The sequence below is a fragment of the Vidua chalybeata genome, chromosome 13 (assembly GCF_026979565.1).
Source record: "Vidua chalybeata isolate OUT-0048 chromosome 13, bVidCha1 merged haplotype, whole genome shotgun sequence".
Classification (NCBI taxonomy): domain Eukaryota; kingdom Metazoa; phylum Chordata; class Aves; order Passeriformes; family Viduidae; genus Vidua; species Vidua chalybeata.
The window spans coordinates 6,760,480-6,784,285 of record NC_071542.1 but is presented as its reverse complement, the minus strand read 5'-3'; the positions used below and the strand labels follow the sequence as shown (position 1 = coordinate 6,784,285).

Genomic DNA, 23,806 nt, shown 5'->3' with positions numbered 1-23,806 from the left:
CTTTTTGTTCTGACAGGCTCATAGAACACAGAAGGCAGACTCATTTCATGAATTGAGCACTGTGCTGTATGGACAATTTAAAAAGTACTTAAATTAAATGCCATAAAAAGAACATATAGTGTAATAAAAACCTTAAATTGACAATATAAAGTCCTCTTTAATGCAAGAGTAACTAGCTCAGTTACTTCAGTCCATCTCAGCATGGCAGCATGCTCAGAACACCACTTTTAAAATTCAGCTTATCAAGTATTTCTCTGCAGGTATCCTCCTTTGTTTTCATAACCTACTCAAATATGGCCAACAATGATGTTGTTTAAACACACTTACCAGCTCTGAGTAATGAGGGCAATATGAATGATTACAGATTACTACAGAATCAAGAATAAAAAAAAAAAACACAGACTTAATTATGAACTGAAATTTTGTGGTCCACAGTTTCCCTATAAGGACTATGTACAGACCATACATTCCTACAAACATGTCTGAACAACTTACAGTATTTCTTAAAAACCAGAATTTTAGGTAAAATCTACAGAAAAAATATAGCTAAACTGTAAAACATCATAAAGAAATTCCTGACGTATCCTTAATTTAATAATAAGCATGTGTTATCATGTGTTCAAGCACCTCATCAAAATTCAGCTGTTCACTCAAGTTGTGTGGGCACCTTTCCCAAGCAAGAGTCATCAACTAATCTAGAAGTGTTGAAAGAGGGTGTGGATGGACAATTAACAGGATCAAGCAAAAAATTAGGAAGCATAAGTTATTGGTAATGTATTAAATAAAAAGCTGACTGAAAATAGAGTTAAACAATACACAGACATAATTTTTCCCTTCTGAATGCATTAGCATGTCAGGAATTCCCAGTTCTGTCACTAGGTAAAGAATTACAGTTAGAATATCAGACATCATCCAAGTTTTTTAAGCTCTGTCCTCAAAATCACTATGAAGTATTCAGCATATTTCTGACATTCTACAGTGGACAGGAATTCAGGTCAAGATATCCTATGATTCATATATTGCAAATATTTGTACTGAAAAAAGGAAGAAAACTTTCCAGTTTCTCTGCAGGGGAAGAGTTGCGTCCAGTAAGTAAACAAGTGCAAGTGCACATTTTGTGATCAGGTGCAAACTGTATAAAATCCAACATCAGTTTAAGTGATGTCCCAACTTCATTTTGAAACTACTGACATTACCTTGACATGCAAAAGGAAGTTACTCTATTTAAAATGCTTCACTGTATCTCAAGCCAGTGCCAAAGGCATTGTTCTTCTTTGAATCAATCCATGTATATTGGGGAGTCTGTGCTATATTTTGCTTTTTGCGGGGGAAAGGCTGTGGGGTGGGTTCAAAAACTGTTTTATATTAACCAGGTTCTTGGTATTAATACTGGGCATTCATTAACTTTGTGTGAGCCTTCCCTGGACTCATAGGGCACCTTAAATTAAATCACACTAGAACACTCAATATGAACTGGCAGGTGGAAGAGCTCTGATCACACAACCAAGATAATTTCAAACCTTCATATTCCTTCCAAGCTGAAGCATTATAGAAATAGGCACATTTTGCACCACTGGGGAAGCAATAATGGTGATTAATCTAATACACGGTTTATTAAAAAGAATTAATATGGATTTGTAACTCAGTTTCAGCAATTGTAATTGTCCTACTAAGTTAGTATTTCAGCATTGAATACTGTGGCTGGTTCCATCTAGTTCATTGCATTTACCCTAAGAAATTGTATTTTATATTACCTAACAACAAAGATTTTGAAAAATTTCTGTTCTGAGCAGTATATTGTGTGGTGTCTAACTTTCAGTTAGTTAAACAGAGAAAGTTTCTCAGTGATGGCACATTATACATTCATTTGTAGAATTACTGAATCTGGAACGAAAAAAGGTAGTTTTGGGTTTAATTCCATCATTTCAGTATCTAATTCATTATTTAACTATTAGCCCATAGTTAAATGGTCCCTTTAACTTGGAATAAATACGTAATATTTAAATTGTGTTTTTATTTTTTCCTTTTTCAACAGAAGGGTACTACAAGATACAATTCTTAAATCTAAACAGCCCACTGAAAAGAACAGATGCTACTTACACAATCCTAAAATACTGGTAGCTGCCAGCCATTTTCTGGACAATGAAACTGTAAGTCTGATGAATGCTTATCTGGCATATGTCAGCACTGCCACTGAAAAGGCTGGTACTGCATCCTCCCTCTCACCACTGCTGCTTAGTTCTGCACTCCTTAAAGCAAATTTGCCTCTACACTGAACAGAAGAACCAATTAACCTCATTGAAAAAGAAGCAGCCAAATCATTTTCCCATCTTGACTGGCCACGTGAGCAGCAGGTGCTTCTTCTGGCACACACCAAAAGATGAAGTTTAGAAGTTCCAACTGGTCACAGAGATACAGCCTAAGAACCACTGTGGCCCAGCTTCACTTGCATTAGGACAGCTTTTCCATTGTTTCCTGGCTACAAAACACAGCCATTTCATCAGAACCCAAATCAAAATACTGTCATTTCAGTCCTCATAAGTAGAAGCTGTTTACTGTCTTTATTAAGTTAAGGGGATGCAAGTTGGACAGCTGTGTGCCAATAAACCACTACACCTGGACAAACCCTAACAGACCATTTGGTAAAAGGTCATTCAAAAAAGATCAGGTATAAGTTTCCAGAACCTCAACTCTCATGTTGACTGAATACCTTTAAGTTTCACCATCTGTTTTTAAATGCCACAGCACTTTAAAAGTCCACAGCCTATATCTACATTGTTCAAGTGTTCTGCAAAAGCTTTATTTCCTACCTTCACACAAAGTAACTCAAATACTTGATAGAAAGGTTTTACTTTTGTCCTTCTCAGTGATTACATAAATCACTTAGTTATTCACAATAAACCAGCTGCAACTGCAAAAGCCAATCCTATTTATACAGCTTCTCAAACTGCTACACCTTCAAAGCAAATAAACAGATTCTGTGAAGTAAAACCCAATTCACTTGATCCTTCCTAATTCATATTTAAAGCAAAATGAAAATATGTTGTAAAAACATATCCAAATTGATTAACAGGAGCTTTGGACTAAATTTACATCCTGTCAACTACCCTCTCTTCGGCAGGAAGTGTTAGATGTACCACAGGAAACTACCCAAATCCTAGATTATGGACTGTCAGTTTCCAATCAGCCTCCTCAGTTAATGATGGATTTGTTCCTCAAACCATAGAGATTTATGATCAATTCCACATATAAACACCAACATTTTTCTTCATTAGTAAGATTTGACTAAAGTCTGGTCTTCCTCTGTGAAGTAAGAGAGGAAATTTTTTTTAGACATTATCCTAGGTGCAACTACCATTTTTACAGGATAACGATTTTCACCCCCCGCCACCACCACAAGAACTCAGAGACTAAGCCAGCAGCTCTATCTTACAGAAGATTATTATGGGATCCTTACCAATGACAAGATGAAACTGCTCAAGTGGCCTGAAATGTGGCCTGGTCCCAGCAAGAGTGGTCTTGCTTCTATCACTCCAAGTCACACTGATTCTTTTTTCCCCAAATAATTTTTAGACAGATTAGTTCCCAGATGCTATTCCTTGCATGGCTTTAACACTAGCAGTGTTAGCACAAGGATGATGCTGGGAATGTGGTTAGGCATGTTTCTCTCAGCAGCAGTGCACACTTCAGTGAGCTTAAATTATCCACCAGCCTGCAGCTTAGAAGTGGCAGCATTAGGCTCAAACTGAACTTCACTGTCTTGCAGTCTTGCTGGAGATTTAGAAGTAGCAAGGTTTACAGTGTGAGGAGCCTCTGAAGCATTCTACTCTACAGTCTTGTTTATTAGAACAATTTAAAAGGGAAAACTAGAGACTGCCACTGAAGTTACAGCAGAGATAGCAGCACTATGACTCTTCTTTAAACAATAAAATTCATTGGACTAAAAATCACGCTTGAAAACATGGTTTTAAGGACAGGACTTGAAAAGTTCAGGATTTGGGTTGTAGTTCTATGGCATTTAGAAATACAACCCTAATGCTGACCTTCTGGGAGCACGCACTGAAATTCAGTCATTACATCAGAAACCTCCAGGAACAGCACTTCATTCCCTGAAGAAATGACAAGCTGGCACAAAATCAAAACACTTACTCAAAAAACAATATCCCAAACAGATTCAGGAGACCTAGGTTTACATTTTCTCTGTTAAACTTCTTTTGTGCTACATTTGGCTAACAATTATTTATCAAGTTCTAGATACTTAAATTGTAACTGAAATAACAAGAAAAACAAGGGCATTACACATTCCTGAAATATATTAAAAGAGTGGTGCTGCAAAGGAGGGAGTCATAGAAACTAAGATACAGACACAAATATTTTAACTTTCTTCCTCTTTCTCCTGGGTTATACAAAAAGCAGGCAATTCCAAATTGCAATGAGATCTTCCTAAGTGAGAACCTACAAATTATACTTCAGTTGGTCACATGAAATATCTAAGTTTGTACTGGATCTTATATGTTAAATACAAGGCAAAACGTGTCTTGTAATAGAAATCATCTTTCCCTATGTCAAATAATTTCTAAATTTCACACTAGCACAAAAAATCAGATAACACCAGTACACACAAAACAAAACATTTTTGGCCTATTTTGTAGCTTCAAATGCAATTTGAAATGTTTCTTTTTCTCAATTAAATTTCCTAATGCAGTTTGGCTCAATTCTTAAAAAAAAAACCTACAAAGAAAAAAACAAACATATATGCAACACAAAAGTGCATTATAAACTCAGAATCAACAACTATTCTGCTCCGAGTACGATTCCATTATTTAAGCTTCGAAATGTATTAATAGTTACCATCAGATGTTTGATGAAGTGCTTGCAAGTAACCATTTCATACCTAAACTGGACATGAGAGAAAATACTTCATAGAAACTGCAAACAGCACAATGTGGTGTATTCTAGCTAATGTTATTGTGGTGGTTGTATTTCATCCTTTCCATTTCGCTACAATTAAAACACATGAATAAAATATTTAAAGCAAACAACTTTTAAAATATCACTAACCTTCCATGAGCATGGAAATCTAGGCGCAAGAACTGCTCTTCATGTGACACTGCTCTTTTGGCACGCTGGTGTTTTTGGTGTAACAAATCCACGTCGTAGGACAGTCCTTCATAGTGTCTAATGTACTTATTTAGAGGATTTCCATACTGGCCTGAAAAACAGAGACAAGCAAGGTTATAGCCATACTACCAGGCATGGCACACCTGTAGTGCAAAGCAGTTGGTAACAAGGACCCAAATTTCACATTATATCCATTTTAACTTATTTTTCTCCTTTGTACACATCAGATTCATTCTACTCTAGTCCCACAGACAGGACACAAAATCTGCAGCTACAAGTGCATCAGATGGGCCTTGGAAAGCATCTTCCACTTGAATTTCAATCAAAACAAGTATAGTTCATTTACTCCAAAACTACCCCACAATGCAAATTACATCACTGTCAACAGGAATGCTTGAGAGATGCTTTAGAAAAGCACTCCTGATTCAAAATAAGAAGTGCAACAGCTGAATGAATATCTATCTCTTTTCAGGTTCCCTGAAATTGTGCTTCCAACTTCACACTGCAGTCATGACAGCACACTACCTGCTCAGAATGTTTGTATTCTACATGTGAAATATCCAGGGAAATTAAGAGCAAATCATGCCACCTAGCAACACATTTTGTGTCACATGGAATGTTCTACCACATGGAAAAGTTTTATTAAAATGTATCTCCAGAGATGTAGATTCAGTTCAGTCTATTTTGTACAATTCCTTCTAGGGTAATATTTACGACTTATGTTAATATGAGTTCATGGCAGAAAATGTGGAAGATTTTGACCCTCCTATAGTGATGTAGTATGGAGGAGAGACACTAATCACCAAAAAAGCCCAAAATATAACTTGTGGAGAAAACCAGAAGAACTCTGAATTATGCAAGAAGAAACAATACTATCTCATAATCAATTTAACTTCAAACTAACCTAAATGTTAGTTCTCAGGCACTACATGTGGTATTTTTCTTAAGATACCTAAAAAGATGACCAAGTAAATTAATACTTTCAAATGCATTGCTTGCATTTAGCAGCCATGTGCACAAGATGATATTGCTGTATCTATTTAAAATTCAATTAATGCTATACTGCAGAGAAATCACATTCAAATTTTCTCCCATTACTGTAGGCTTCTGCAAACGTTGACTCTTCACTGTTAACTGCAAATACAGTCCAGTAACAAAACTTCATTCTAATTTCCTCTCACTCTTAGACTCAAAATACATGTCTATTCTCAATCAGCTTTTCAGAAAGGAAAGTGACTTATGCATCTTAAAATGTTTAAAATGTGTGGTTCAAGAAAGTCTACATTATTTCTAATCCCAGTAAGACACAGGACCATTACAAAGTTTCAGTAGCTAGCAGGAGTTTTGAGGATGCAGGATATTGTCTGTGTCTGCTGTTTCTCTCATCACTTCAACATAATCCCTCCAAAATGAACCGTAACACCTCCTACAACCCAAGAACTTCTATAAACCAAACCAAATTGGCCTGAGATCATGCACAATATACATGTGCCTGACTACAGATACATCCTTTCCAATTCCAGGTGTATGACCCAGAAGTGTCAACATTTAGGAAGACAAACTTAAAAATTAATTGATATAGGCTAAAATGTAAAAGTTTTAATAGCTAAATGAACCTGAATCTAGAATGTTATATTAATAACTCGCTTTAAGAACTTGATCAAAACTAGTCAGTAAGTACACTGCAGAATTTGTAAACTTCGGTGCTTCAGAATCATCTTTACATTTTCTGGATGGAAAGCTTGTAGGAAGCTTTTAATAATGCACTCCTTTAATTGTTACAGACCATTTTTCTTCTCAGTATTTCAAGATACACTTTGAACAGCTTCAGGCACCCAGAAAGAAAGTTTTGAAGTGTGACAACTTACTGAAGACTCAATAACACTTGGCACTCGATCCAGGTCTCATGACCACGTGAAAAGATGAGAGACAGCATTTAACTGAGTCACAAAGAATAGTTTTTAAGTGATAACTACTGTGACAAGACAGCAAAAGACTACTGACATTAGAAGTTTTATAACTGTTCTCTCTGCTAAGGAAAAGCAGAGGGTTTTAAGCAAAGATCTTTCTTCTTAAAAAAAATAATACACTTGGTATGATCACACAGGGAAACAATGCTTTCTTTTCCCCTTCTCCAAAACTTAAAGAACTCCTTATGTTTTAAGTACTCTCATAGCAAACACTTAACACAAACACTCCTGCTGCTCTCTTCTTGCTTAAGCAGAGCAGCTGCACACCACCTAGAGCATTATGGCTTCTCCAAAAAGGGGCTTAAGGCTTTAAAATGAACAGTTTCAGTTCCAGAAGCCTCTATAACATCAACATTGCTATAGCATTCAAAGTCTGCAACTGATCACACTCTCCTTGTAATCAAACCTGCTACCTATCAAAAGGGATTATCTTCTTTACAAAGGTAGCTTAATAAATTGCTCAACCTTGGTAACGTAAGAATCTATAGAGGATTCTGAAGCAAAAGTTCATTAAACTGGAAAGAAAACTTCACTGAGGTACATGAGGCAGGTAGAACTGCTGGCTCCAGTTCCTGTAAGTAGAAGACTGCATAAAAAGGAAGAAGTCTTTCACAGAAACTGGAAGTGGCACACCCCAAGAAATCATTATGATATCACATACCAGATCCCAACCTCTGTTACAAACTACTGCCGTTATTTTCTGTGAATGAAAAACTAGGAGTTTGGATATTTTTAACAAAGATTGCATGACAAAGATCTTTTCAATTAAGGATACAGTCAGGAAGCAGTAAGAATCAAACCATGAACACCTAAGTGTAGTTTATGGGAACCACTCTACAAATGCCATGTGTCATGCTGCCATCAACAAAACAAAACAGCATGATGCCTTCCAGGCAATCTGGTGGAATAAAACAACATTACACTTCACCTAAACACTAAGCTAGGAGACAGAAACCCTTTAGGACACAGACATCAGAGAGTGACAAGGGGATGGCATTTGAACTTGACAGGATAGTCTTCCAAAGACTTGCTAAACTAGATGTGGCATTTCCTATGACAAATTCCCTGCAGGAATGAAGCTTTACTCTCACAGCTAAGAACCAAACACCAGGAAGGACTTAAAACAGAATCCAGCAGAGCATTTAGGCAAATGTCTCAGTGTGCCAGTCCCTGTGAAAGATGTTTTGTGTGCGAGGATATACAGCTCTTCAGGATCCCTAGAGAGCTGTGAAGTATCTACACTTGTTGTTGTGAACAAACAAGTCCCACTGGACAGGTATGGAGTCTGAGGCATGTACTCTCACCTTCTAACCAGCCTTATGCAAAGGCTAAATTGGATCACCCATGTGATTTTAGCTGTAAGCTTCCTGGCACAAGGTGAGCAGACACATGTACCAGTTGTTTGGTGGTATGTGCTAAATGATTTCAGTTGGTTATTTCCCCAGAGAAAACCATGAAGAGCTTCTCCCCCCAGACAAACCTTTCCCAGTCTGCAGGAGAGAAGCAGCACCTGCAGCACATGACATGAGCAAGGGAACACTTCAGCCACCTGGATCAAATGGGATGCATCCAGGAGTGCTGAGGGGGCTGGCTGACACCAAGGCTTCCATCACCTTTCTGAAAAGTTACTGTTAGAGAGGGGAGTTCCTGACAAATGTCATCCTCATCTTCAAGGAGGAAGGCCTGGAGAATTACAGGCTGGTTAGACTAATCGCAATGTCTGTGAAGATTCTGGAGCACATTTTTATGAAAGCTAGCGCCATGCACAAAAAAATTACTAGTAATAAACAGTACTGAAAGTTCACCCATGTAAATATAAGTATCTATTAATTTTATACACATCATTATAAAACAGAATAACATTTAACTTCCCATAAGAGGATAAATCAAAGATGCAATGTTCTAAAAGATGATGTTTGCATTAAACCACTCAGATTAAGACTTGCATGACAAATGCAAATAGCTCAAGCACAACTCAAGTTTGTTAGTGGGGTGGAAAAAAAGCACAGAATACAACTTGACAGAGTATCAGAAATTGTTTAGAAGCCAAGCTAACTCACCAGACAAGTCTTATTACTGCAAGCATCATCACTAATTTGCAGATTTAAAATGCCAGCATGTGATAAACATCTTGTAGAGAATTATTATTATAATTTCAATTAAGATAAAGCAACTTTTGCTTCAAGTTGTTTTCAACATAGAGTTTATCTATCTTACAAAAAAGCTCCATTTACATGGGACATTAAAGAATGTACACTGCATTCAGATTTAGCAAGGCAGAAATTCTACCATATACCTCCTGACTTGGACTTCTCCAAAGAATTTATTCAGGCTGTTGTTTCAAAACTGCCAGCAGAAGGGCAGGCCCTTTACACCTACTCTGTTTCCATTCTTCTCTTGCACTGGTGCTAGATTCAGCTGAAAAAAATATTCTCTCTCTTCTGGTCAAGTGAGGTTTTGGTGAAAGAAGAACATGTAATCAAGAAGTCAGGTCAGGATCATTTCCCTTCACTGAGACCTCAATTTAGGGCACAGTCAGACAGTATGGCAACACCAGTGCAAGCACATCTCTGCTTTTTATTGACCTTCTTCCCCTCCACCCTGTGAAAGTCCCAGTTCTTCTTCCCCATCAGGCCTGGGTTTGCTCAATAAAGCAACTCTAGTTACACAACTGGCAGGAACTGGTTAGTTTTTTTTCTTTGGATTGACTTCTCATGCCAGGAGGAGAGGTGGGAGTGCATGGCCAGGGCAGGACCACCAGACAGCAGTAACTCAGTACAGTGGCTCTGCCATACTGCAAAAACAAACCTTTGGATGTTTTAAAAGTATAAACACGCTGCAGTCTGAGGCTTTTGGGCAACACTATTTGAAAGCAACCACCTAAACACCTGATTTTATTTATTTTTAATTACCACAGACATTTCTGAAACAACCATCTGACAGCTGTCTTGACTAGGCACTGTCTTAGCCATAATGCTTTTATTTTAAAAGCCAAATAAATGCTGGAGGCTGAGTGCTGCCATATTTATGAAGGCTACTGTTGTTCTCAATTTATAGTAAGAACACAACTAAATCACTCAAGATGCTGATAGCTCATAAATGCCTTCCCACAACTCCCCCATGTGTCCAGAAAAAAAGCAGAATTTCTCCCAGGCTCACTGGGAAATAGGCAGTTCAATATCCAGCACCACAAGATACAACTTGGAAGTCTTAGCAACATAAAAAGAGCATGTTGTACCAGTGACAACAAATGATTTATCATAGATTTGCAATGATATTCAGCATTTCATCAGCCTAGCCAAAGCGTGGTCACTCTTGTCAAACACAAGCTTGTCAGAGGCCTCAACAGTTCTCCTTTGTGTTTGCTATTGCCCTTTCTCTTTTTTTTTTTTTTAATGACCCTTAGGTAGAAGGAGAGGTTAAATTAGTTATTTCCATTCCTCTGTGAACATCGTTATGTATGGATAATTAAGTACTGATTAATTTACCTGCATGCATCTTCATCACGTGCAAGAAAGCATGCTGCAGTCAGCTGCCAATAATACTGCCCAACTTAAGCACCACTTCACACACATCAAAATTCATGACAGCACCAGTGAGTGAAGAGATACCTTAAGCCAAGCAGTTCCAGGGGTGTTGGGAAAATGCTGAGATTCACTTAAAAAAAAAAAAAGAATTCTTAAAAGCCAGGGTACATATACCCTGTCTCAAATAGACACCATATACCAGAAACTAAATTCTAGCTTTCTCTAATTACTAACAGAAAGAAAACAAAATAAATGGTGTGGCTTTTCCTTCTTATACTACTGAAACAGTAATCAAACTGACCTGCTGGACCCACTGGTTTTATGAAGGTAATATTTATGCAGTGGAAGCAAAGAAAGCAGAAGAAAACACCAGAAGTGATCTAATACCAGAACCTGATCAAGAATGTTTCTGGACCTATTAGGCCAAACTTCTGATAATGTGTCTGCTTTAACCACACAGAGAAAACCTACCAAAAGCTATGAAGCAGCCCAAGACAGACTCTGCAGTACATTTCACCAGTGCAGCAGCACTACTGATTGCTTTTGATTGCATTCCTTTCACATAATTTTAAGAACAATATAAACTAAAACTGAAAAGAATTTTTTAGAGAAAACTAAGACTTCACTAAAACTTGTCAAATAAACCATCCAAATTATGCTGTGCCATTTTCTAGAAGTTGATTTTATGATTCATACTTAGCTGTGAGCTAATATTACAGTTGGTTCTGTTAATCTATACCTTTATATCTAAAGACTATTACAATAGAATATGTAGTGTCCACACAGTACACAGGCACAAGGCCTTGTATAATTCTGAAAGAGTTGAAACTTGGGTATCCCATAAAAATACTCCAGTCTTAGACCAAACATGCAAACCCCTAATTATTCTTAAAGTGCAGATTAATGAAATCTCCAAAATGATTACTATTTAATACCTTTGTGGCTTAAAACCAGAGAACTTTACAGATAAATGTAACTTAGCTTCAAGATCTGTGTAAAATTAATGAGACCAGATGCACTGTACATAAATGAAACGTAAATTGTTGGGGTCTTTTCAGTCCTTTCCAGTTTGCACTAGTCTCACAGTAACTTCTTTAAGAATCATGAACTTGTCCTTTCCGCACAGATATTAATGCCTGCCTAGAAGGAAAAATACACAAATGAAGAACCTTATTTTTCAATAAATAAAAACATCTGCAGTATCTAAGAAACTCTAGAAATGTGCACACAGGTAAAATAGACCTTTCTAAACTTAAAAATCTATTTTTAATTTAACACAGAATTATGGCAAATCTTTCATAATTACATTCAAACTTTTACCAAAAATGTTCTACTGGATATTTTAGAGATGTGTATTGGCACTATCACTCGATTTCTATCCAGCATTATTATTCTTTCTTTAAAGATTTACCTGCACTGCTACACACCAAAGACATGTACTTCTGCCAACTGCTAGTGAGGTGTGCTCCTTAGTGCCCAGAAATGTTGAAGGTGCCCATTCTTCTCTCAAATTAAAAAAATAACAGGAATTTCTAAATTACATTTCATGAACTTGCTTCTGTATATCCAGGGGACTAAACTTCATTTTTACTACGACTTTTAAGGCCTGCCTGGAATTAAACAGTGAAAACAACCCTTACAACTGGTTAATTAATTAATTTGAGTTAGTTCTGTGCCAGCACCATTTAGTTCAGAAAACAAAGATGCCTTGAAAGCATGCCAACAATTAAGTCTGAAATATCTCAATAGTTTACAAGAACTTACAAAGAAAAACCCAAATTCTTTGATGCATCCCACTTCTAATCATCTAAATAACAGGATGGCTTCTGACCATGCAAATCACCCTGCTTTTTATCTCACGGCTTAGCCACAAGCAGAACCTACTGAAGTTTCCCATAGTTTGATGTTACTTTTTGAGAATGTGTGGAAGACCAGCATTTAGCGCTAGCTTCTTTGTTAATAAACCTACATATTGATGCACACAGAGGCAGAGCCCAGATAAATCAGAGGTGCCAAATGAAACAGAGGAAACAAGTCTTTATCAGTTGTTCCACCCACAGTTCTCTAGAAACACCCTCCCAAGTTCACCCTTTCCGAAACTCTTTCTCTGTACAAAGTCGAAACTATTTTCCCTGCCATGATTTGACCAATTAAACATTACCAGGCGCAGTGCAGAAACTGCCCAGTTCCTAATGCCGAGAAACAATTCCTAACGGGAGCCGATACAGTTACACGTCCCTATAAACACAAGCGAGTTTTGCCCCGTCCTGGGAGAGCTGAGACCCTCCTGGAAGTCACGGTCACGCTTCGGGAAGAACCCGGGCTCCTCTTTTATTTCCTTAAGCTGAACTTTCCGCCTGCCCATCCTTCCTGGTTTCGGGAAGAGAGAAGCGGCCACGAGAGCAGGGAGCCGGTAAGCGGCCACCGGGACCGGGCGGGAAGTCCTGAGGGAAGGAAGCGGAGCCGGGAAGGGAAAACAAACACAGGCGAGTGCGGAGAGAGGGACCTGAGGGGGGGGAGAAGAGCGGAGGGCAACTGACCCGGTCCTCGGCGGGGAAAGTCCCGGGGAAGGCGGGGGGGCGCCAGGCCGGCCCCGGGCGGCGGAGGAGAGGCCCGGGCGAGCTGAAGCGGCGGGCGGAACGGGGTGCCCGGCTGGCGGCCCAGCCGCGGCCCTGGCGCCGGGGCGCCCCGGAGAGCGGGGCCCGCCGCCCCCGGCCCCGAGCGCTGGAGACGGAGGAGAGAGAGAGGGAAGAAGGAGGGAGAGAGGAAGGGAGACGGCCCCAAACCAGGGCCCCGCGAGGCCGGGCGGCTCCTCACCTCCAGCGCCCGCCGCGCAGGAGCACAGCAGGATTATCGTCCCCGCCAGATCCATCTCCGCCGGGCGCAGGCCCCGCCGCCGCCGCCTACCCACGGCACATCCGCCCCAGACCGGCGCCGGGCGGGATGGGGAGGGGCGAGCTGGGCGCCTCCCTCCGCTTTGTCCCCCGCCGCTCCGGAGGACTGTTCCCGCCCACGGAACGGCCGCGGCTCGGCCGGGATCGGCGGCTCTCCGGGCAGCGCCGCCCCCCTCCCTCCGCTCCGCGCGCCGCCGCTCCCTCCGCCCGCGCGCGCGCCAGACGCCGCCGGCGGGGCGGGGCCGCGGGACACGCCCAGAGGGCGCGGAACGCCCCGCCCCGCGCGCAAGGGGGCGTGGCCCTGCGGAAGGGGCGGTGCCCCGTGGACACGCCCTGGGGCGGGCCCGCAGGATGGGCGGGGTCTCTCCCGCCGCTTCCGGCGCGCCCCGGGCCGGCGCTACGGAGCCGTCACCGCACCGAAGTGCGAACACACCGCTCGAGCTGCTGTCCTTTGTCCCCTTACCGGATACATGGCTTTTCCTTCCCGAGAACTAATTTACTTTTCGAGTTTTGTTCTGGTTTCCTTCATCCCTTTACCAGACACACAGTTTTTCCTTGCACAAACTAATTAACTTACTTTCAAGAGTTTTATTTTAGGTCACCGACTTCTCCCGATGTAGAGACATGTTGTGAAGTGTTGCAGTATCCCCACTGAACAGGGACTTGTCATTCTGAGACTGTCTTGAATAACTTTCACAATTCAAGGGTACAGGAAAATCCTCCCGTGGAAATACAAATGTGAGACATCTGAACAAAATGTTTCCTCCCTTGCTTGTCCTAATGCTAATTCTTCCATCAGCTGTGCCACTTCAAAGATTTTTTTATGTTAGAGTTTGTGCCAAGTTTCTCAGTTTAATGTCAGCCCTTTATATTTGTGCTTTTCTATTCCTATTGCTGTGTCAATAAAAAACAACTTCCCTCTGAACACTGATACAAGTGAGAAAAGGTGTTATGGAAATGCACATGGAATGTAAAATTACAGTGAATGTACCTCAGGTAAGGCTGCAGAAGTTGATGCAAGTGTTTACAGACTTCAAATTAGAGAGCTGCTGACAATAAAATGAGAGGATATATCCTTATCATCCCAAGACTATTTAAAATTTGTGATTAAAAGCTGAATATTTCTGAAGGGAGAGGAGAGATTCACTGGGGTAATGTCTGAGTAATACACCCACATTAATTCTTATGGAATCACAGAATGTTAAGGTGTTGGAATGGATCTTAAGGAACATTTAATTCCAGCCCCCTGCCATGGACAGGGACGCCTCCCACTACACCAGATTGCTCAAGACCTTATCCAACCTGGACTTGAACACTTCCAGGGATGGGGCATCTGCAGCCTCTCTATGCAACCTGTGCCACTGCCTCACCACCTTCACAGTAAAAAAAAAGTCCCTAATACTTAACCTAAATTTCCTTTCTTTCAATTAGTCTATACAATCAAATTGTTGAAGTTATCTATGATACTCGCCACAGCCGCATTTTTTATAGTACGACTGTCTAAGAAACCGCAAGGAAAAGCACCGAGCACCCTCGGGAGAGCCGGACTCACCTGTTTCCCTCCCCTTCCCGCTGCCCGCCCCGCCCCGGGGCCCCCCCGCCCCGGGCCCCGCCGTGACCCGCGGCCGCTCCCCCTCCGCCCGCACGTCCCCGGCGGGGCGGAGCTGGCGCCGCTGCTGTGATGGCGTCGCGGGCGGAGGCGCAGCCGCTGCGGTGCCAATAGAGAGCGGAGCGGCCGGGCCGGGCATGGAGAGCCTGGCGCAGCCCCCGCCGCCCCCGGGCTCGCTGCAGACGGGCGGCGGGGGCGCTGCCAGCCGGCTCCGCCTGGGAGAGGCGGCGGTGGGCGAGGGCGGCTGCAGGGAGGCCGAGGAGGGCGGCGGGCGGCGCAGCCCTTCCCCTCCGCCGGCCTCCGCTCCCGCCGCGGCCCCTCGGACCGCGTCCCCCTCCCGGGCCGCGGAGGGTGGTGAGGCGGCGGAAGGCGCGGCGCTGGCGGTGCCGGAGAGTCCCGGAGCGGCGCCCGCCTCGGAGAGCGGTCCCGCGGGAGCCGGCTCCGGGAGCAGCGGCGCTCCCAGCCCGCCGGGGGAGGAGTCCCGCAGCCTGGACTCGCTGGAGTCCTTCTCCAACCTGCACTCCTGCTGCCCGAGCAGCTCTGAGCTCAACAGCGACGCCGACGAGGCGGTGGTGGCGGGGGCCTCCTCGGGGGGCCCGGCCCCGGAGCCCAAAGGGGACAGGCCGGCGGCGGGCTCCCAGCTCCTCTCCACTTCCAAGGAGCGCTTCCCTGGCCAGTCGGTCTATCACATCAAGTGGGTCCGCTGGAAGGAGGAGAACACGCCCGTCATCACCCAGAACGAGAACGGCCCCTGCCCGTTGCTGGCCATCATGAACGTGCTGCTCCTGGCCTGGAAGGTACCGGGCGGGCGGGCGCCATGGCGGGGCCGGGCGGGCGGTGCCGCTCGGGCAGCGCGGGCGGCTCGTGTGGCGCCGGCAGCGTTGGGGGCTGCTGAGCCGTCGCGGCGTGAGGGCACCGCGGGAAGTTTGTGCTGTTTAGGACAAGGACGTTGTCGAGAACGCTGGAGAGGAACTTCTGTCAAGGGCATGTGGCGATAGGACAATGGGGAATGGCTTTAAACTAGCAGAGGGCAAGTTTAGATACAAGGAAAAAAATTCTTCCCCGTGAGGATGATGAGGCACTGGCACAGGTTGCCCAGGGAACCTGTGGATGCCCCATCCCTGCCAGTGTCCAAGGCCAGGTTTGTTGGGTCTCTGGGCTACGTGGTTTAGTACAAGGTGTCCCTACCCATGCAGACGGGTCTGGAACTTGATGATCTTTCAGGTCTCTTTCAATCCAAACCATTCCGTGATTCTTTCAAGAAATATTTCAGGCTTATTTCTGCTGTTAAGCACATGTCTCACATATAGAACTTGTAAAACAAATACTGCCGTGCAGTATGGTGCCAATATACTACTTGAATGCTACTGCCACATACAGACTTACTTCGTTGTCTTAAAACAGAAATAGAATATCTAGATGTTGTTTACTAACTCGAACAATATATAACATATAATAGTACAGGTTTCTAGTAAGTAAAGATTACTATTTATAGCACTAAGCACATAAGTGGTATTTTTGGAAAATAGGTTAGTTTCATATAATAAAGTATATGTAGAGTTGTACGAAATGCAGAATTGTACAAAATACGGACTTGTACGAGTAACTGCCTGAGTAATAGGAACACATTCATACAGTTATGCAGTATAGATTGTATTTAAATTAATGAATAAATCAGGTAGTGATCAAGTAAGCTTTGCGACGTGGAAGTTCTTGTGCTCTGTAGCCATTGTGGATGGGACTTCCCATAGTCTTAAAATATTTTTTCCCCAATCTTTTAAGTAATTAAGTTATTAACACTTCTGTGTGAAAGGAGTATCTGTTGGAGGAGAGCCGTAAGGTTGTGTGCATTGCAAAACAAGGATAGGGGTATGTCTCAGGAACTGCTGGCAATTCAGCCCCGGAAGCCAGAAGAGCTGATTGAATAGAGTCCTGAAATAGGAAAGCTTTACAGGAATAGCTTTTATGTTGTAGTAGCAAGGGGAAGAAATTTGGTATTGGAAAAGTAAGCGGTTGTTCACAGTGTGGCAGGTTACTTAGGAAAAGGTCAAAGTGGAAATTTGTTATGAGAAGAAATTTGTTTAGATGCAGAAGATTAATGCTCTTGGTTGAGTTACAATTTCTACACATTTATCTGAGCAAAATAGCTGAGACATCAGAAGGAAAACTCTGGGTATAGTTATATTGGTATTTAAGCATTAGTAAAAGCAGTAGAGGGAAGTTGTATGTGACTTTAAGGTATTGCCTTATGTAGGTTCTGCTATCTTTAAGAGGGTGTGAATGTTGTCACAGGCTTCAATACTGAACACTTGCTTTCTGTGCTCCCTCTTTAGCGACTATGGGTGACTTGAAAAACTTGCCATTCCTTATCATTTTGGAGGGGGGGCATTCAAAAAAAAACCTGTTAGTTACAGGATCTTCCTTTTTAATCTTTGATTTAATGAAAGATGTAAGTGGGGCAGCACTGGTGCTGTTGTTTGAATTCAAGTTTTTGGAGGTTTTGTTCCTTAACATTTTTTCTTTTTCCCTCTGCTGCTGCTCTCCAACCAGAATTTTAACTGACATTCTGCTGGGATCAAATATTACATTAGTGAGAATTAAGGTAATACCCAGTTTTATAAATAGGCAAAAACCAAAATACCCCTTGGGAGTGCCCTACTGTTTCTTATTGCTCAGATTACAGGAAGTTTTCTATAGTTCTATGTAAAACCTCAGCAGAATTTACATGAGTTGCAGACAGGCAGCTAAACTGGTGAAACTGTCATCACTGGTAAAACTGTCATTATTTACAGGCTTGAGGGTTTTCCTGTTATTTGGTTATATATTGTAGTTGCTTGTAATTGATTTTCCTAATTACTGCCTGTACAAATTGGCCTTTCTTTTCCCCAGTTCATCGTCGAGAACCACGTTCTCAGTGGTTGGGGTGGCAGCTCATCTGTATATCACCGAGAGCAGCTTGCTATGTGTGAGGGCTGAGGATGGACAACCACCTTCTCACTCCTCCTGAACCAAGATGAACACTAGACTGGGTCAAGTAATGATAATTTGGGAACAAGAAGGCAAACTGAAAGATGAAAACAGGCAAAAGTAGACTGAGAATACCATAGTAAATATTAGGTGAAAAGAAGCTATATGTAATGGGAAAAAAGATCATAAGAAGGAGATGAGGAAGAAAACTAGACTCACAACAGGGAATAACAAGTTAAACAGTTATGCTTTGGGTTCTATACCCTGTATCAGCCATCATTTTTCCTTCTTAGAACTCTGTCCTGACAGGGTTGAGAGCTCTGGTCATCCTGTGGATAGATCTGGTCTCAGTCAAATTAAGTGCAGTACTGGTTTGGCAGTTGGGGTTTTGGAAATTCTGAAATAGTAACATGCACCGTGACTGTTCAAATTCCATTTTGAACATACCAGATTTTGGAACTAAGCTTGTGATAAAACTGCTACGTCTCTTTTATCCACTACTTTCAAAGGATACATAAAACTTTGAGGTGGCAGATTGCAGAAGCTGTATTTTAAATATTAAAATTATGAAATTACTTTTCTTTTGAAGTGTTTCTGCAGTCTGCCTGTCTAAGTGTAACTTGCAGTTTAGCCTATATGAGGGAGAGCCAAGGAGTTCTGCTACAGGAGTGTTACAGAAATGTTCTAAGAAGAAAAACAAAAGCACTATGATATCAACTTGGAAAAGTAGCTGTTGTGCTGAACAGCTGTTGTGCAAAACAGTGTTGTAACCACTTAGACTTGTGTGATGGAAATGAAGCAGAGGTAGAGATTGAAACAAGCATTTTTAAATGTACGTACAAGTATGAGTTATGTCCTCTGATGTAGAATAGTGTGGCACACCGTTTTTCAGCTTATTTAAATCTGGAGATTGCTCAGTTTTAGCTCAGGCCTGTGGCTCACTATGTGGTTACACTTAGCAATGCAAAGTTGGCTTTTCTAAGTGCCTTTTGTAATCTTTGTTAGATGTAGTTCATGCAACACTTTCTGATAACTTCTGGCATTTCATTAAATGTAATTTGGGGTGGGGGGAATGTGGCAATCATCAGATGCTAAAAGCTTAGTGAGAGTGCCATGTGATTCTGCTCTGTGCTTCTTAAGTAGGATGTGATGTCTTGTAGCTGAAGAACTCTGAACCTTAACATGTTGCACAGAAATGACATATCTGAAATGTCCAGGGAAGATTTTGAAACATAAAATAAGCAAAGGGAAAACATACAATTAGAATATAAATAATATTGTCTTGAGAAGTGTGTGCATATGGAATATCTCGTCCCTATGTAGGAGAACAGTGATACTGCATATTTGAAAATGTCTTTGAAAGTTTTTTGTGTCATAATCCTCTCAACAAATGGAAGGAGCCATGTTCCTTACATACCTAGTTCTACTAAAATTTTGGAAACTTTTAGAATTGTGTGAATTACCTATTTAGGTATCATAACAATTATGTAAGTAAATGTTATGTAACCATTTTCTTGCTTAAATGTATCCAAACTGACATGCAGAGAAGAGGTAGAGTAAAAAAATTCTACTTAGAAAGTCTTAATTTCAGTTTTTCATTAAAAGGGCCCTTTTGAGAGGCGCTGAGCACAGTAAGCTCCTGCTGATCTCCTCCACTGGGTTTGTCAGAGGCTGCAGTGGTGCCTGCTCTGGGGGCTGGCACTGGCCCTTCACACGTGTGTGCTGTCCCTCGCTGCCCGTCCGTATGGCCGGAGCTGGCGCAGATTGCTCAGCGGGGCCTTGGCAGCCGCCCTTCCTCCGGCACCAGTGGGACGAGCTGAGCGCCAGGTGCCGGCCTGGAGCCGTGCCCGGGCACAGCAGCGAGCCCGCTCCAGGGGCTGGAGCGTACCTGCCTCGGGGGGAGCTGAGGACCTGGAGTGGCAGCACACGCTGTCGGGCTGTCGTGTCACAGGCTCACGAAGCTGTTCCTGCCACGCCAGGGGCACTGATTTGCAAAGAATATTAATTGTTTTTTGTCAAAGCTGCTTGAAGCTACCCATACCTCTCTGGAACACTGTGTTCAGAGGAGTTGCATGTTTCAGATAAACATGTTTTGAGACTATAAGTCTTATATAAGACTTATTATGTAAGCCATTAGAAATTTTCTTGGACTCTTTTGATATTCATAGTATTTTCAGAAGTGTTATCCTCTGTGCATGACTATATCACTTATTTTTTTAAGCCCTTCTGTAGTGTGGAAGAATACAGTGGAAAATTAGTATTATGTAGTTTTGGAGTTTGTAGTCTAATTCATAGAAACAATCTATTCCATATGAAAATTTGTTTACTACTCTTGTCTTTTAATTAAAATATGCCTCAACTGTATATCATGCTGTAACTGTGTGAGAAGGACTAAGTTTCCTACTCCTGAGCATAGGAAGTAAAATGTAGCTAGAGTTAGAAAGAGACATCAGGACGAAGGACCAGGAAACTGCAGTAGAGGGGTACAGGAAATGGGTGGGAGTTGAGGAAATTCATTTTTCCTAAAATGTGGAGTTGATGTAAAATCTAGCAACTAAACATTGAGACCTATCGTGAAAATGTGTCGCTCAAAATAATAGATTGTTATGGACAACGGCAGCTTCTACTGTTGCTTACATTGTTTTCTTCTGTTGATTTATCTGGATAATGACTGTGGTTCTGTATGATGTTTTACTTTCCCTGAAGTCCTAATGTATTTTTCTCTCCCATTTCCTCTTCACTGTACATTTCCAGTTGCTTAAGTACTTGCAATGAAGCTCTGAACAGCTGGGAAATGTCATGTTCTCTCTATATCCTTAAGTCAGCTCTGTTCAGAAGTACTTAGAACTGTGTTGGAACCCCATTAGCACACTTTAAAGGTGTGATCAAGGTTCCACTACACATGCCAGCCCTAAAATTATGCCATGAAGTAACCAATTAACTTTGCTTAGCATTTAATCAAGCAGTTAATTTTGAGATATAGCTTGCTAAAATATCCAGCTTTGAGAGATCCTGGAAATATGAGTAAAACCACTTTGCTTTTTCTGCAGTAAAAAAATAAATGGTTAGCTTTACAGTTGTGAGGGAAAGTTCCATTTGTTAACCAGTGATATAAATAATACATTGTGCTGTTTGTACATAGAGCTTAAATATAGGTGAGCTTTGTGCTTTAGGGTTGGTGTTTGTCATGTAAGCATGCTTCTAGAGGTTCCAAATGTGGTGCAGAGCAGAACTCCCCCAGGCAATGCTGGCTGAGCTGATACAAATGGTTTAAATAACTAATAAAAAGAGCTAACTTCAGTCCTGAAAGAATCATCACAGGAGCCCAGTTAACAGTTGAGGGAGCAGTGCTGATTTTCCTTGCAAAGTTATTGAAATAGCTCAGTTTTCATACCGAAAACCCTCTCCATCACAATGTGAACAGAGTGGTGTGTTGCTATACTGTATATTTGAGTTTGGGGTGCTGCATCAAAGGCTTTATGTAGATTGCTCTTCCATCTCCTGGTTTTCTACTTCTTCCTTTTACACAACCAGAAAAGTAGGTGGAACCTATTAAATCTCAACCATGAGTTAACAGTCTCACGTCATGTCTTTCTATATGTGTCAAAGACAGCAGTGATCAGTATTGAAGAACTTGATTTAAAAATTCCTGATATAATAAATACCTTTTCTAGACTTTGAATGGCAAGATGTTGGAGGGAGATGGGATGAGAAAATTAAAAACTGAAGAGAGTGTAAAAATCAACTCCTGAGACACACTAAACCCAAACCCTAGAAAAATAAAATTCACATTTATGCAGGGAAAAATTGAGTGCACTATGTTTAAAGTCTATATCCTCCTGTGGTATTTCTTCAGATTGCCAGAAGCATGTCCTTGTATGTGTTTGTGCTTTGCCTGTTGCATTTCTTCCTGCAGTAAATGGAAGTGTTCAACCAAAATGTTTACCCAGGATGCAGGAAGAGATAAGAATGCCAGAAGCTTTTAGCTCTGCAAGGGTGGTTGGTTTTAGCATGAGATGATGGTGGGAGTAAATCAGGGAAGAAGGGAATAGAATATTCACCACAGAGCTCTGTGTGTCTGGTCCGCTCTGTGTAGGGTTAAACCAAATGGTCAAACCTTGGAATGTGAACATGGGATGAGAGGCTCGGAAGTCATTTCCTTGTACCTGCACAAGTCTTTGGCTTCTCTGTCCTAGCAGCTACTGACACTAGATCCTTTAGAGACTTTGTACACAGGAACTTTTTGAGCTAATATTCAAAATTAATACTCTTAATAATCAATACTCCATTAAGAATTTTAATAAAGGTAGGGAGTCAAAGACTTGAGGGGAAGTTTTCTTAACAGTTTCCAGTCTGTTAGTTCTGAGTGCTTGTAGTTGAGCCACTGCAGTGAGTGGTGCAAGCTCCTGTGAAGTGGAGGGGGATGGTGGAGAAATGTTCTGGTGGGAGAAGGGAGCACTATGCAGAGAGGTGCAGCTGAGAGAAAGTGCTGTGTGCGTGTGGTTCTTCTAAAAACCAAAGTGCCTTTTTAATCTCTTCTTGTGGCTGCTGTTTAGTAGAGGTCTAGTATGCTAATGGCCTTATAAACAGGTGAGGGAAATGTAATCAGAAGTCTTCTGTCTAGAAATACCATGCTTTTTAAAAGGTAGTGTTTTGGTGTTTTAAAGAGAATATACTTTTACTTTGACAGATTAAACTGCCACCGATGATGGAAATCATAACGGCTGAACAGCTGATGGAATACTTAGGTTAGTAATTGCAATAAATGGCTTTCGCTTGTATGTTGTACTTTGTAGTGCATAACATAGAACTGTTTTGTGTATTTACTATTTTATTCTGCCCTTTATTTGATTCCAGAAAACTACTTACAGTATTCAGTTACTCATGCTTTTCCTTAAGTATTTTTAGAAGTTTTCTGCACTGCTTTCCAAAGTGATTGGTCTAGTTGATGCCATTGGTATGGCTCAGTGCACCAACACATTGACAGATTTAAAATTCTTCGTGTCTCTTACAGTGTTTTATTATAGTTGACAGAATGCAGTAATTCAACTCTGTCTTTAATTGTCTGTAGTAACTCTAATCCTTGGAAGTATGACCCAGTTAAAATAACAAGAAAAATTAATGCAGTCCTCACAGTGATTGGGGTCTCATTTGCAGGTATTACTCTGGTATCATATTCAGTGTTCAGTAAAACTGCAGCTCTTTGTATCTGACAGGCTGGAACTTTAATAACCCTGATGATCCAGGTGTTAAAAGTGCAGTTGTGATAGTACTTAGGCTGCATGTACCACTTTTCCTTCCCTTGAAGCCTGACTAATATAAAATGTTAGAACTTAATAGACTACGTTTGATTTTTCTTAAGCAGGAGAAAAAATATTTTCTTTCTTTTTGCTTGTAAAGAAAGTAGCTTGTTCTTTTCAGAAGTAAATTGCTTACTCTTCTGGTTGAAGAAAAAAATTGCCTACATAATTTTCCCAAAAAAATAAGAAATCTTGCTCTCTGTGTCTGAACATTTCTTATTAATTGCATTGATGACACAATACTGTCTGAAGTCACTACATAATTCCAGTTCTCTAGATGTGTATTCTTTCTTGAAGGCATATTTTAGCTTCTGGAATTATCTTACTAAATTGAATAATAAAACCATGGTCAAATTATTTAGGTTCCTATTCACTCAACAGGAGTAGCAGTTACAGTTCTTCTACAGCTGAAAAAAAA

At 41.4% G+C, this 23,806-nt stretch overlaps 2 protein-coding genes across 3 annotated transcripts in view; one reads left to right on the top strand and one right to left on the bottom strand.

Annotated features, from left to right (window-relative positions):
• Positions 1-13,662, bottom strand: part of ADAM10 (ADAM metallopeptidase domain 10) — a 42,641-nt gene extending 28,979 nt beyond the window's left edge. Inside the window, exons 1-2 of one of the 2 annotated variants that reach the window (XM_053954922.1) lie at positions 13,436-13,662; positions 5,062-5,212 (exon numbers count right to left, since the gene is read on the bottom strand). In XM_053954922.1, coding sequence (XP_053810897.1) covers positions 5,062-5,212; positions 13,436-13,490 — 206 coding nt within the window. In that variant the 5' untranslated portion in view covers positions 13,491-13,662. Of the gene's footprint in view, positions 1-5,061; positions 5,213-10,579; positions 10,676-13,435 lie in introns of those variants that run through there. The other variant, XM_053954923.1, reaches the window with a different exon arrangement.
• A 1,488-nt stretch (positions 13,663-15,150) lies between these two features.
• MINDY2 (MINDY lysine 48 deubiquitinase 2) overlaps positions 15,151-23,806 on the top strand; it is a 33,387-nt gene continuing 24,731 nt past the window's right edge. Inside the window, exons 1-2 of the mRNA XM_053954373.1 lie at positions 15,151-15,918; positions 22,779-22,836. Coding sequence (XP_053810348.1) covers positions 15,259-15,918; positions 22,779-22,836 — 718 coding nt within the window. The 5' untranslated portion in view covers positions 15,151-15,258. The remainder of the gene's footprint in view (positions 15,919-22,778; positions 22,837-23,806) is intronic.